Source organism: Xenopus laevis, chromosome 5L (genome assembly GCF_017654675.1).
Source record: "Xenopus laevis strain J_2021 chromosome 5L, Xenopus_laevis_v10.1, whole genome shotgun sequence".
NCBI lineage: Eukaryota > Metazoa > Chordata > Amphibia > Anura > Pipidae > Xenopus > Xenopus laevis.
The window spans coordinates 123,441,699-123,455,453 of record NC_054379.1 but is presented as its reverse complement, the minus strand read 5'-3'; the positions used below and the strand labels follow the sequence as shown (position 1 = coordinate 123,455,453).

General features: G+C 37.2%; 1 protein-coding gene across 1 annotated transcript; it reads left to right on the top strand.

The window, feature by feature from the left end:
- The first annotated feature begins 367 nt into the window (after nucleotides 1–367).
- slc66a1l.L (solute carrier family 66 member 1 like L homeolog) lies at nucleotides 368–12,941 on the top strand. The gene is made up of 7 exons (XM_018263762.2): nucleotides 368–722; nucleotides 1,718–1,847; nucleotides 4,633–4,720; nucleotides 5,607–5,731; nucleotides 7,374–7,469; nucleotides 9,819–10,004; nucleotides 12,001–12,941. Exons 1-7 carry the CDS (start codon nucleotides 541–543, stop codon nucleotides 12,103–12,105), a joined length of 912 nt encoding a protein of 303 aa, XP_018119251.1. The 5' UTR covers nucleotides 368–540; the 3' UTR covers nucleotides 12,106–12,941.
- The last annotated feature ends 814 nt before the right edge of the window (nucleotides 12,942–13,755 follow it).

Sequence of the window (13,755 nt, the reverse complement as noted above, 5' to 3'; positions counted from 1 at the left end):
AGTCCTAACACTCAATATGGATGGATCACATGATATGCATTTCGTATAAATGGAAGAATGGTTCCACAAACACGTCAGAAAACAGAGGCAGGTGTAGGGTTTGCTCTGGGTCTACCATTGCATTAAAGCAACCTCAAACAATGGGAAAGTCCACTTGTGATTTTTATATAACATCTTTTAACTACACTACAGCGGCGTCGGTTCAATAACTACTCAACCCTAAACTGCGTTTATTATTAGTGAACAAGCCGTGCTTGTAAGCAGAGCAGCGCTGACTCATATCCGGGAACGCCTCCTGACGCCGTCAAGACACGTTTCTGGTTAAGGCGGAGGGGAATCAAGAGGCGGGTCCCTGGCAGGTTCTCACCAATCAGAGTTGGGTAAAGCCGGAACACCCCGCCTATGGTGTAACGTTTATTAAGTCCGCGGGTTATTAGCAATTGATGTTGTTTTGAAGGAGTCGGGGGCCCCGGGGCCACAGTGTTACAAGTCGCTTTCCTCTCCCTTAAGGGGATAGTGGCTAGGCCGAGCAGCAGAATCATGGCTGACGCGGGGCCCCGGCATCCTTTGCATGCGCTTCCCCTGGAGAGCGGCGCGGTTTGTATTGAAGGAAGCCCGTGGATTTGGCAGCTTTTGCATCAATGCGTGGAAAATGCTTGGGAATACTGGAGCGTCATTGTGGGGCTGGTGTCCATCGCTTGCTTCTTGTTTGCTGCATTGCCGTAAGTTATGAAGCTTCTGCCAGCGTGTTTGTTTTTTTTTTTTTTAAGGTTCATTGTCACTAATGAATGGCAGACTCTGTGCCTATGTTATTATTTATTTATGTCTGCTGCAACATAAATCAGGTCACAAAATCAGCAACAGAACCCGCCCCCTTTTGACACCCAGTTCCCTTCAGAGGAAAATGAATGGCCCTTGTGTAACTGAGCTCAGTCATGGGCCTTCTGGCTCTGTAAGGGCAGCCTGGGGAACCGGCACCTCTTCAAAATCCAGTTTGATTGAAGCTGAACCCCTTACTTACTGCTGCAAAGAGCCATTCTTTCCACAGTAAAAACAACGTTTCTGGGTCGAAGTGAATCGAAGTACTGTCTCTTTAAAAAAAACTTCGACTTCAATACTTCGCCAAATTAAATCTGCTGAAGTGCTAAGTTAGCCTGTGGGGACCTGCCAGAGCATTTCTCTAAGTTTTTGGAAATCGAAGTAAAATCGTTCGATCGCTGAAATCATTCGTTTCGAAGGATTGAATCGTTCGATCGAATGATTTCCCTTCAACCGCAGGATACCCAAATTCGATGAAAAAAACTTCTAAGTCGAAGTATTTCAATTCGATGGTCAATTTTCGATGTATTTTTATCTTTGAAATTCGACCCTTGATAAATCTGCCCCCTGAAGTATAGGTCCCTAACCCCAAAATATATCCCTATGATACATAGGTGCAGCCCCAAGTTATCGTACAGTATGGCAATAATACCGGGTTATAAAAAGTCACGCAATTTCCCTCCCCACCCCTAATTTGCATATGCAAATTAGGATTTGGTTCGGCCGGGCAGAAGGATTCTGCCGAATCTGAATCCTGCTGAAAAATTCCGAATCCCGAACCGAATCCTGGATTCGGTGCATCCCTAGTTGCATGGCAGTAGTTACACATAACTTGGTTCTAAATTCAGTTTTTAATGAACTGTTTAAAAGTTAATCACTTAACCTTGTTTCTTTCTAGTCAGCTTTATGTTGCCCATACAAATGGAAGAGTTGACCAGGCACTTTCCCTTGGGTTTTTGTTGTGTTGGCTTGGGGGTGACTTCACAAATCTCATAGGCTGCTACCTGACCAATCAACTGCCACTTCAGGTATGTCTAATATTATAATGATATTATGTTGTTTGCGTGTCACATTCAGTCAAACCTTTTTATTCTGACCTATTTATACTCGGATTATTTACATCTTTATATGTCTTCTCATTGTACTTGCTGCTATAGGGGTCTGTTTACTAAAGCGCGGTAAAAATACGCGCACAAAATAAAGACCGATTTGTCGCCGAACATGTTTACTAACCTGCGGTAAATACAAATTTGCAAATTTTCTTGCGCATGAATATGTTTTCACCAGTTATCGCATTTGCTCAAAATAACACTACGTACACGTTAATGCCTGGTTTACTAAACAGCGAAATGTACGAAAGACAAATTTAACACCGCAATATTTGCAAAATTTTACCACCATCTATATAGTGGCGGTAATTTATTTTTTTCTCCAGAAAATTCTCAAGGGGACAGGAAATATCCCATAACACCTTGTTTTACCCATCATTCTGTTCCTGTTGCAATTCCTGACAGGAGTTGAGAGTAGTGACAGGGTAATTAAAGATGTTTTGGATTATTCTTTTGTCTGCTGCTACAGCAGCTTTTTCATCTGAAAGACGATTTATTATGGCTAGGAGGAACTATGGCTTCGTCAGCCTAGATTAAACTACATTTATATGATGCACACAGATTTATTGGTAATACTTGTTTATGAATCTTATTTATATGATTCTATTGGCAGGGGTAAGTCTTGTGACAGCGATAACATGCGGAAACTTAGTCAAATTTACCGCACTTTAGTAAACAGACCCCATAGCCTGTAAACAGAAATTTACAGGCACAGAGTTTAAAGCTGGCCACAGACGCAAAGATCCGATAGTACGAATCAATGTACCATCGGACTTTCCCATCTCCCGACCTGCCACTAACCATTCCGATCAAAGTCTTACCATTCCGACCAAATAAAGTAGTTAAAGAACAGATCAGCGGATGTTCTGCCCCTGACAGCAGTCGTATGATAGACAAAGCTGGTGACAGTCTCCCTCTGAAAATCGTATGATCGCCAATACACGCAGAGATATTATCGGCAGCTGACAAATTTTATAACCTGTCCGATTGACCAAACGACCGATCTCCGCCGGACGAAAAATGACAGGACTCTCCACACACGTTCCGAACATCGTACGAATCCTCGATTCGTACGATGAGATCTTTGCGTCTATGGCCAGCTTAAGGCTTGGCTATCCTACAATGTAAGTTGATGCCTGAAGTACAGAGTGATTGATTTATTCTCATTACATTGTAAGAAGTAGACCACAGGGCTGCCTGACTCACCACACCTAACCCCTGATCAGTTCCATCCCCCATTTCTGTCACATGCATTGTCACTATTCCTTCTCATTCTATGTTCTCGCTTCTATTGTCTGCTCACTGGGGATATTTAATATAGGTATGGGATCTATTTTCTGGAATATTTGGTACCTGGGTTTTCCCAGATAAGGGATCTTTACGTAATTTGAATTTCCATACCTTAAGTCTGCTAAAAAATCTTTCAAACGGTAAAGAACCCAGTGGGTTAGGATCAAGTACAAAGTCCTGTTTTATTATTACAGACAGCAATGTAATCATTTTTAAAAATGATTTATTTGAAATGCACTCTGTGGGAAATGACCTTCCCATCAGTCAATCAGCAGGTATTGTATATTGGCTAACTGTCAACAGTCTTGTGTTATCCAGATTCTTCTGGATGCAGACTCTTCAATCGTATACCTTGTTGAGTTGGTCAATGTAGGCCTCTTTATAGGGGTGGTTCTTAACTTCTTGTTGTAGAATTGCTACTTCTAACCAACTTTTCAATTGGCCTTCACTTTTTCTTTTTTAATAGTTTTTCTACTTTGCTTTAGAGTTCTAACTATTTCCATCTTTCAAATGGAGGTCACTAAAAAAACAAATGCTCGGTGAGGCTAAAAATATATTATTATTGCTACTGTTTATTACTCCTCTTTCTATTCAGGCCCACTCCTATTTATATTCCAGTCTCTTGATCAGATCAATGCATGTTTGCTAGGGTTATTTGGACCCTAGCAACCAGAATACTGAAATTGCAAACTGAAGAGCTGCTGAATAAAAAGACAAATAATCAAAAAACCAAAAAAAACATTGCAAATTGTCTCAGAATATCACTGTCCGCATTATATTAAAAGTTAATATAAAGGTGATTAATCCCATTAAGGGTAATGGCAAACATAACAGTAGCTTCCCATTACAGGGTAGGAGTGATGGAGGGAGTGCAGCTATATATAATACAAGAATCTTTGTCAATTTCAATGGAAAGCAATTCCTGGATATTTCAAGCAGTTTTAGTGCTGCTGCAAATATTGTCAGTTCGTTTAAGAAAAAAAGCCATTTGGTAGGCATTGACTTGTTGTTGATGTTTTCTCTCTGCACAGGCAATAAGTAAATGTCTGCCTTCCCTGTGTTTGCTTTCTGCCATTACCATTCCTATGCATCTTTGCCCAAGTGGATTAATTGTGATAGGATTATCATAAATAACAAAGTGACAGGCTGGGTGTTGGAGGAGATTAGGATGAAATTAAGACCTGTCCATGCGTGCCTGATAATAACGGACAGACTTCACACGATATTACTAATACCATTAATACACCTGGCATAAGTGCTTGAGTAGAGTCTCCTGGCTCCTTGTGTCAGGCTCACTAGACTGCATGTTAGAAATCATGTGTTGTACTGTATCTCTAGCAGCCTTAATTAATTTGTCACGTGTTGCTGGTTTTATTTCTGACTGCTCAAAGTGTTTTGGTTTTTTTTGCCCCAGATTATTACAGCTATTTTTTATGTGAACATGGACATTATTATGATCTCGCAATTCTCCTACTACAAACTGAAAAATGACCGGTTGAAAGGTACTTTTTTTTTTTTTTGTATGGATGACAACACGTTCGATTTTAACGCATTAACCGTTTCTGAATCTTTAGTCATAATTAAAATATAATGAACACATACCTGTTAGGCCGCCTTCATGATAATTGCTATACATTATAATATTTTCCATTTTAAGATGCAGCTCTGCCTTTATATACATTATATAGGTCATTGACTCACTGCACCACACTGAACTATATCTAGACCACAATCACCGTGGATTTTATCACCATGCTGTGGGTTTTTTTTCCCCCCATTCCAGTATAATTATGGGTGCCAGGGCAAAATAAGCCTGATGCAATTGCAGTCAATGTATTTATTGTGAAACATTTTACTTGTGAAATTTTGTGTTTCTTTAAGCCTTCTACCTGGTTTTAGATCATGTATAGAAATGTGTGTGTTTTGATTCAATCACAAAATGCTAAAATCTGCACCTTTTCCAATGTGGCCAAACAAACTTGGCATGCATGAAACTATTCGCTTATGCCTTACTTCCTGCAATTGTTTCTGAGCCGCTGCCACCCAGTTTTAGGTAATTTGTAATTATACAGTGAGGTCACACCCTGCACAGGAGATTGAAAAAGGGATGCTAGCTATCCCTTAACTTTTTTCTGCTTTAACAACTTCAGAAAATGTTCACCACTGACTATCCCTAATTGACTGCATTTGTATATCGCACTGCATTCTTCATGTATGTATATGTTAATATAGGGCCACCGTGGATACATTGCTGTACATTTTTACATTACAAGAAGAGTAAAAACAATGCAATGAATTAAATCTTATTGGACCTTAGTTTGTATTGCATACTGTGTTGGTGCTATATAATTAAATGAAGATAATAATCATGACCCTTTAATATCTTAGGCAATGGAAGCCTAAAGGGAGTTTGCATATCGTGGGTAGTCATTTCCATCACCCTGTCTATCATATTGCCTAGCCAATTGCTTCTGAAAAACCATGACAAGAACATTGATGTGGAAGTAAGCCAGGTATATGCAACATTGTTTTTCAACTTACTGTTATGTTCATGAAATTGTTGGCATATGTCTACTACAAACACTGTATGTGAAGTGGAACCATAAACACTTGCACACTCAAAGGCTGTTTGCTTTCTGGTTCTGTACAATGAAAAACAAATACACTAAGCAGGCCATTCATATCCCTGTAAGGCAAAAGCTGATAATTGTCATATGATTTTTAATTTGTTATTAAAAATTGAATCCACCTTGCTTCAAATGTATGCATGTCAATAGGACTAAACGATACGAATCGGTAGCAGGTGCTGATTACCACCCAAAATCTTAAACAACTGAAGCCGGAGAGTGGATAATCATGCAAAAGTAGTCTCATAGTTGAGTATCCATACTGGGCACAGGCTTGCACCAGAAGGGAGTAGGGCTGTAAGAGCCCCAATGTATACCTGGCCAGAAGCTTGCTGGGGTATTTAAAGTGCCATGCCTCCTATTTAGTAATTCTTTTAGAGTCAATATAATTGATAGTAACAGTGCCGCTATCACTTTCTGTATTTTTTTAGGATAGTGCTGGGGCCTATTTTTGGGGGGTTTGTTGCTGCAGAGTTTGTATTTGAAATGTATTTTGTGTTAAAAGCGATAATACATTGCAGCCATGAACATAGGAATTTTCCAGTAAACGTAATGAGAAATTTGATGGGTGTTCAGTAGCCTGAAAGAAAGCAACAAACATACTGCCTCATGGCCCTACCTCCCATATGTTGCTTTGCTTTATATTGAACACCTGCTGCTGGCCACATCCAATGTTTGCCTAAAGGCGGAGTCAGTAATAATGGGTAAATATACATTCATGCTTCACTGCTTTCATTTTAAAAGTAGCATATCAAATCTTAAAGAATAGGCGTTTTCAGGAAAAGAAAAAATAACAGGAGCATGCACAAGATAAGACTATTCCTTGTATAAAAGGATTTTGTATCCCTTTGTATTTTGCATTCTTTAGTATAGACAATCACTAAAATATTGCCACAAAATAAAAATAAAAACTTTACTGTTTGCATTAAAATTTTTGGTCCTGATGTATAATTGGGGTTTAATGATTATGAATTGAAGTGATACTGGCAATACAATAACATTGTCTAACTAATATCTGCAGGTCCTGATATCCTGTCTTTTTATTTGATCAAAATCAGTGTGTTTATGGAGCTACAGCAATGTGAATATACAAACTTGCCTTGTTACTTAGCATCGGAAGCCAGGTGGCTGCTCATCATTCCCTATGGCAGAGTCCCAGTTTTCTGTGTTGAGTTGGGTCTATATTGTTAGTCAGCTGTTGCTCTAAAAATGCAGCATTTTTGACAAATTAAATTGCCCTTCATTAGGATTATGGTCCTGAGGAATGGAAATTCTGCAACTGCTATAAATTTGATACTGCAGTGTCATTATCTCTTTAAATTAGAAATAGAATTTTGATTATGTTGTGTTCTCCTCTCCCGTTGCCAAGTCATAAATTGTATATTCAGCTTGAAAAATGGAACTGGATTGTTTTGGTAAACAAATTCATTTGACTTTTGTTCATTTTAAAACTGTGTCCTAAATACTAAGTTATTCCTGCTCTTTTGTGAGGTGTTTTTTGGAAAACCTTTTTGTTTTCTTGTTTCAGAAAACTCTTGGCATTACTGAAATGTCTGGTTTCATTTGTGGGTATGTTTCATCTGTTTTTTATTTGGGCTCCCGCTTTCCCCAGCTTCATAAAAATGTAAGTATCCATAAAGTAATTTTAAATGACCGTGTGTTTTACAAGCCATTATTTAGGCTAATGTGAGATAGGGGGCTTTTCAGATGCTTAAAAATGCCCATCATTGCCTCCTGCATTTTCCTTACAGCTTACTAGTTTTGAGACACATTTTCGGTTCTTTTAAAGATGTTTGTCAATACAATAGCATTTAAAAAGTAATACTAGTCTGTCCTTTTCTACACTACAGGTTCTGATCACCCTTTTCAGCATAGACCAAAACTGCACTGTATGTTTTAGATCATTTTTGTAAAGAGAGCTAATCCTTGATACCTTGCTTCTGCTTACTAGCACTGCTAAGTTTATCTGAATGTATTTTTAGGTCCTTCTCCATCTTGATTTGATTTTATGACCAATCCTAGGCTATTTATCCACATTTCATATCATCAGCAAACAATGAATACAGAAGCCTGTACGCATCTTGCACCTTTAGAACTGTAGTCCAGTTAGAGAATAGAACAACTTCAGCCAGTTCTGTATGGTTATAAAATTTAGCACCACCACTACATCATCAAAGGCCAGTATACAGTTGTGCTCATAAGTTTACATACCCTGGCAGAATTTATGATTTCTTAACCATTTTCAGAGAATATGAATGAGAACACAAAAACTTTCACTTATGGTTAGTGGTTGGCTGAAGCCATTTATTGTCAAACAACGGTGTTTACTCTATATTTTTTTTTTTTTTTTTTAATCATACTCACTACCCAAACGACCCTGATCAAAAGTTTACATACCCTGATGATTTGGCCTGATAACATGCACACAACTTGACACAAAAGGGTTAGAATGGCTATTAAAGGTAACCATCTTCACCTGTGATCTGTTTGCTTGTAATTAGAGGGGGTGTATAAAAGGTCAATGACTTTCTGGACTCCAGACAGACCCTTGCATCTTTCATCCAGTGCTGCACTGATGTTTTTTGGATTCAAAGTCATGGAGAAAGCAAAAGAATTGTCAAACGATCTGTGGGAAAAGGTAGTTGAACTCTATAAAACTGGAAAGGGATATAAGAAAATATCAAAGGAATTGAGTGCCAATCAGCAGTGTTCAAACTCGAATAAGTGGAAAATTAGGGGTTCTGTTGAAACCAAACCACGGTCACGTAGACCAACTAAAATTTCAGCCACAACTGCTAGAAAAATTGTTTGGGATGCAAGGAAAAAAACACAAATAACTTCAGGTGAAATACAAAAAATAGTGGGGGAAAATTTGCACTCATCAGCCCGGAAGCTGCGCACGGGACGTACTTGGACATTCCAACATGACAATGATCCAAGGCCAAGTCGACCTGTCATTGGCTACAGCAAAATAAAGTGAAGGTTCTGGAGTGGCCATCTCAGTCTCCTGACCTGAATATCATTGAGTGACTTCAAACATGCAGTTCATGCAAGACAGCCCAAGAATTTACGGGAACTGGAGGATTTTTGCCAGAAAGAATGGGCAGCTTTACCATCTGAGAAGATAAAGAGCCCCATCCACTACTACCACAAAAGACTTCAAGCGGTTATTGATGTTAAAGGCAATACACGGTATTAGAACTGGGGTATGTAAACTTTTGATCAGGGTCATTTAGGTAGTTTGTGTAGTGATTATGATTTAAAAAGAGTAAACACAATTGTTTGACAATAAATAGCTTCAGCCAACCACTAACCATGAGTGAAAGAAAAGTTTTTGTGTTATCATTTATATTCTCTGAAAAATGGTTAAGAAATCATAAATTCTGCCAGGCTATGTAAATTTATGAGCACAACTGTACTTCCTTGTAATGACCTTCCCTTCAGAAAATAAGATAAATTACTTATCACATCATTCTCCAAGACATATTCTAGAGTGTGATCTCTTTAACAAACCTTCAAATAACTTATCTGCTACAGATGCCAAACTTGCGGGCCTGTAAAAGCCTGTTTAAGAATTGTTTACCCCTTTTTAATTATTGGATGAGATTATTCTAGAGAGAATCTAAGGAAGTCTAACCTAAACTGAAATAAGCTATCTAACCATCAGGCAACAAAGCCTAATTCCCATGAACTTAAACATTTAATTAAATTGTCCTGTGTCGGCCACTGACTGTTTTTATTTTTGATGTAGTCATCTGTACTACTAAAATGTAAGTCTTCTAACAATGGCTCCTATATATACACAGAGGAAAATAATTTACTTTTTCAGTCAACAAAACCAAAATATTGAAATTTTGTAATAGACCTTGACCAATTGAAACTGGCATCTGTTTAGTGTTGATATTCTTTAAAAACATGTGTATAACTTTTGTAGATGGTTTATATGTATTCCTGTGTTTATTTTGTTCCCCAGTTCCACAGAAAATCCACAGAGGGCACTTCCTACTTGTTATTTGCATTGGCCATGCTTGGAAACTGTACCTACGGGATGAGTCTGCTTTTAAAGCTACCTGCTGTTAGACATCTTAAGAGCCAGTATATAATGCACCACCTGCCCTGGTTAATTGGGAGCTTTGGTGTCCTTATACTTGACTTTTTTGTATCCTTTAAACATATTTATTATGCTTTTCACATTCTTCAGTAATAGTATCTAGGTTATTTTACTGATAATTTTGTAATTATTTTTACAGTATTTTTTTTTTTTTTTTTTTAACTACCCATTTATGCCGGTCACTACATTTTCTTTGTCCTTCAAAATGTTCACTACACTACATTCTAGTTATTTCTCATGAGACTTGGTGACCTAGTAATTAATCAGTAAAAAGCAAGTTTTATGTGTAGTAAATTGCTCTAAGTGGCATATTTATTAACATTGGAGACCAACCTCATTGTTAATGTTGCCCATAGCAACCAATCAGCAGTTAAATTTGTACAGTCACCTGCAAGTTTGAAAACAAAAGCAAAGATCTGATTGGTTCTTATGGGCAACATCACTAATGAGCTTTGTCTCCTGTGTTTAATAAATATGCAATTTATTACACATTAACTTGTCTTTTTCAGGGGCTTAGGTAAGGCACTAAACTGGGCAAATTGTTCCCAAAGGCAAACAAAGATGGATTAAATTGCAACGTTTTATTTTTAATTACTAGGTCACAAAGTTTTATGAGTAATAACTAGTATGTCAGGGGTGGAAGAAAAGACATTGGCAAAAATGTCAACCGCCATTAACAAATGTTTCCAATTAAATGATCAAGTGTATAATTTGGGGGTGAGGGGTACAGCATATTGCATTACTGGTCATATGAGTATAGTTATTTATGCAAAGAAGATTGTGTTTAAGGTAAGTTTGAACTCTAAGTTAACTTCTTTTTTTTTTTTTTGAAAAGGAACTAGATTTTTTTTTTTCTTCTACCCTACATACAGTACAGGCATGGGACCTGTTATCCAGAATGCTCGGGACCTGGTATTTTTCCCGGATAACTGATCTTTCCATAATTTGGGTCTTCATGCCTTGTCTACTAGAAATTAATTTAAACATTAGATAAACCCAATAGGCTGGTTTTGCTTCCAATAAGGATTAATGATATCTTACTTGGGATCAAGTACAAGCTACTGTTTTATTATTACAGAGAAAAAGGAAATAATTTTTAAAAATTTGGATAATTTGTATAAAATGGAGTCTATAGGAGACAGCCATTCCGTAATTTGGAGGTTTCTTGATAAGGGATCCTATACCTGTACAATATTAAAGTTAGATTATAGCCCAACTAAAGCAGTGGATCCTGTGCAATTTATTGTGTTTGTATAGCTGTGTTGTGCCGATCCACAATTGCACAGACTGGACAATACTGGTACAAGCTTTAGCTTGTTTGCTAAAGCTAGCTCTAGATGAGGTGCCGTGGTTTTGGGCAATGCAGCCTGCTCCAGACAGGTATATGGGACAGGGTACACCAATATGTTAGAGGGGTGGTTCACCTTTAAGTTAACTTTTAGTATGTTCTAGAATGGCCAATTGGTCTTAATTTAAAAACTATAACAAAAATAAATAATAATTTGCCGGTCACCAACCCCATCTAAAAAACTTTCTCTGTAAAGATACAAATTTATTATTAATGTTATTGCTAATTTTTACGTATCCTTCTATTCAGGCTCTCTCCTATTCATGTTTTTGTCTTTTTTTTTTTTTTTTTTTTTTTTTTTAAATCAATGCATGGTTACTAAAGTAATTTGGACCCTAGCAACCAGATTGCTGAAACGTGAGAGCTGCTGACTAAAATGCTAAATAACTCAAAAACCATAAGTAATAGAAAATGTAAAACAATTGCAGATTGTCACTCTCCACATCATACTAAAAGTTTACTCAAAGGTGAACAACACTAAATAAGGTTACCAGCATACTAGCACATAGCAGAAGACCAGGTAGGGCTAATTGGTTTGTGTATTCAATGATTTTTAATTCGGCAATGGCATCAATCACTAAAGTATAAAATATTTTTATATATTCCAGCAATGTGGAGATTAAGACAAAGAATGATTCTATTTTTAATGCACCGTTTTACAAGTTTTAGATCATTTCCTTAACTCAAAAACGGCAGATGACGGCACAGTTCATTATTTATCGGAAAAAAGACAGAAATAAGACTAAAGATTTATTCGCAATAGAAGTGGAGCCTTTACTCGTGGATGAAAAAGAAATCTAAACACTTAAGGGCAGGTTTACACAGCCTTGTCTTTTTTTTTCTTTTTTTAGCATTTGAGAAAGTTGAGAATATTAAATGTTCAGAATTAGTAGAGTGTTAGAGTTTAGAACTCTTGACACCCATAGGAAAGAATTGATTTTGATTGCTCTATTGAACTTACCCATCGATCTGCATGGGTAAATGCGTCAAGCCTTTACACGTTTTCCTGATTGAAATGAAAATCTGGAAAGTGTTATTAACGGTAAACAATAGTGAACTGCTAGCTGGAATTTTAGTAGACATGCCTCTTAGAATTTGAAGCTCATTAATCTGTTTACATTCCATATGGACTTTCTTCTAAGATTTTATGATCCATGGCATCTAAACAAGGTGTTGTATAACAAGCGAACACAAGGGGGAAGTTTGTAGTGTCTTTTTACTTTGATGTTTACAGTAACATTGCATACTTAAAGAAAAACTAAAGCCTAAAACAGAATATAGCTAGAAATGTTGTATTTCATATACTAAACAAATCTGTAGAAGCCCTAAACTTGTGACCGTATCCATGTCTTCAAATCTGTCAACAGCAGATCCCACCTTGGATCTTTTTAGACTAGGGTTATCTGATCACTTGAAAATTCAAGGACACCTCCAATGTTCCATTGTACACAGACCAGAACACTCAATGAATTGAGGTGCACACAAAGAATTTAGTCAAAAACCTATAATTTTGTACTTGCTTACACAATAATTTTTTGCACTCCTAGCCAACAAAAAAAATTAGAGGAAACATTGGACACATCTAATAATGCATGTTGTAGTTCTACACTAATTGCAATTAAATTCAGTTAGTGCAATCCCTGTAGCTGAGTTTTCTAGATTAATCTCTGAATTATCAAGTGATTGATAAGCCTATGTTAGAACATCTTTTTAGAGCCAGTGACATTGCACTGGTTCTGAGCATTCAGATCGGCAAAAGAAGACTGCGAGTTACTTGGGGCATCTTCAGAGACAGATCTTCACTGTTAAGGTCAGTGGCACATGGGGCAACATTGTGCACATTTTTTTATTAACCTGAAAACACTGCCTGAAGCAGCCATAGATTGTAAAGTAAATCTGCTGACAAGCACTTCAGAGCTTTAAGTGTTATTGTAGCAAAAGCATCTGTACGTGTTTCAAACAGGTATGGGATCTGTTATCTGGAATGCTTGGGGCCTGGGATTTCCGGATAAGGAGTTTTTGCTGAATTTGGATCTACAAACTTTGTCTACTAGAAAACACGTAAACCATAAATAAACCCAATAGGCTGGTTTTGCCATCAACATGGATTTATGCAGCTTAATTAGGATTCAGTACAGGGTACTGTTTTTTTTTTTTTTTTTTTTTTTTTACAGAGAAAAAAGCAAATCTTTTTTTTAAATATTGGAATTATTTGCTAAAAATTGAGTTTATTATGGCCATCTTGTAATTTTAAGTTTTCGGGATACCTGTTTTCCAAGAAGGGATCCCATACCTGTTGTTTCCATGGCACAAAATCTGATTTCATTAACTGCTGTGTTTAGGCTTCATGTAGAGCCAACAGGTATCAGTGTGCGCTATTTATCACAGATAACAGAACTTGAGATGTTTACATTTTTTTCTGACTTAAAAAAAAGTGTTTAAAATGTTAAG

Excerpts from the sequence above, each read along its gene's own strand:
- slc66a1l.L (XM_018263762.2), top strand. The coding sequence starts at position 541 with ATGGCTGACGCGGGGCCCCGGCATCCTTTGCATGCGCTTCCCCTGGAG. Across the intron at positions 5,732-7,373 it reads TTGATGTGGAAGTAAGCCAG|AAAACTCTTGGCATTACTGA; the intron begins GTATATGCAACA and ends TTCTTGTTTCAG. Across the intron at positions 7,470-9,818 it reads TTCCCCAGCTTCATAAAAAT|TTCCACAGAAAATCCACAGA; the intron begins GTAAGTATCCAT and ends TTTGTTCCCCAG.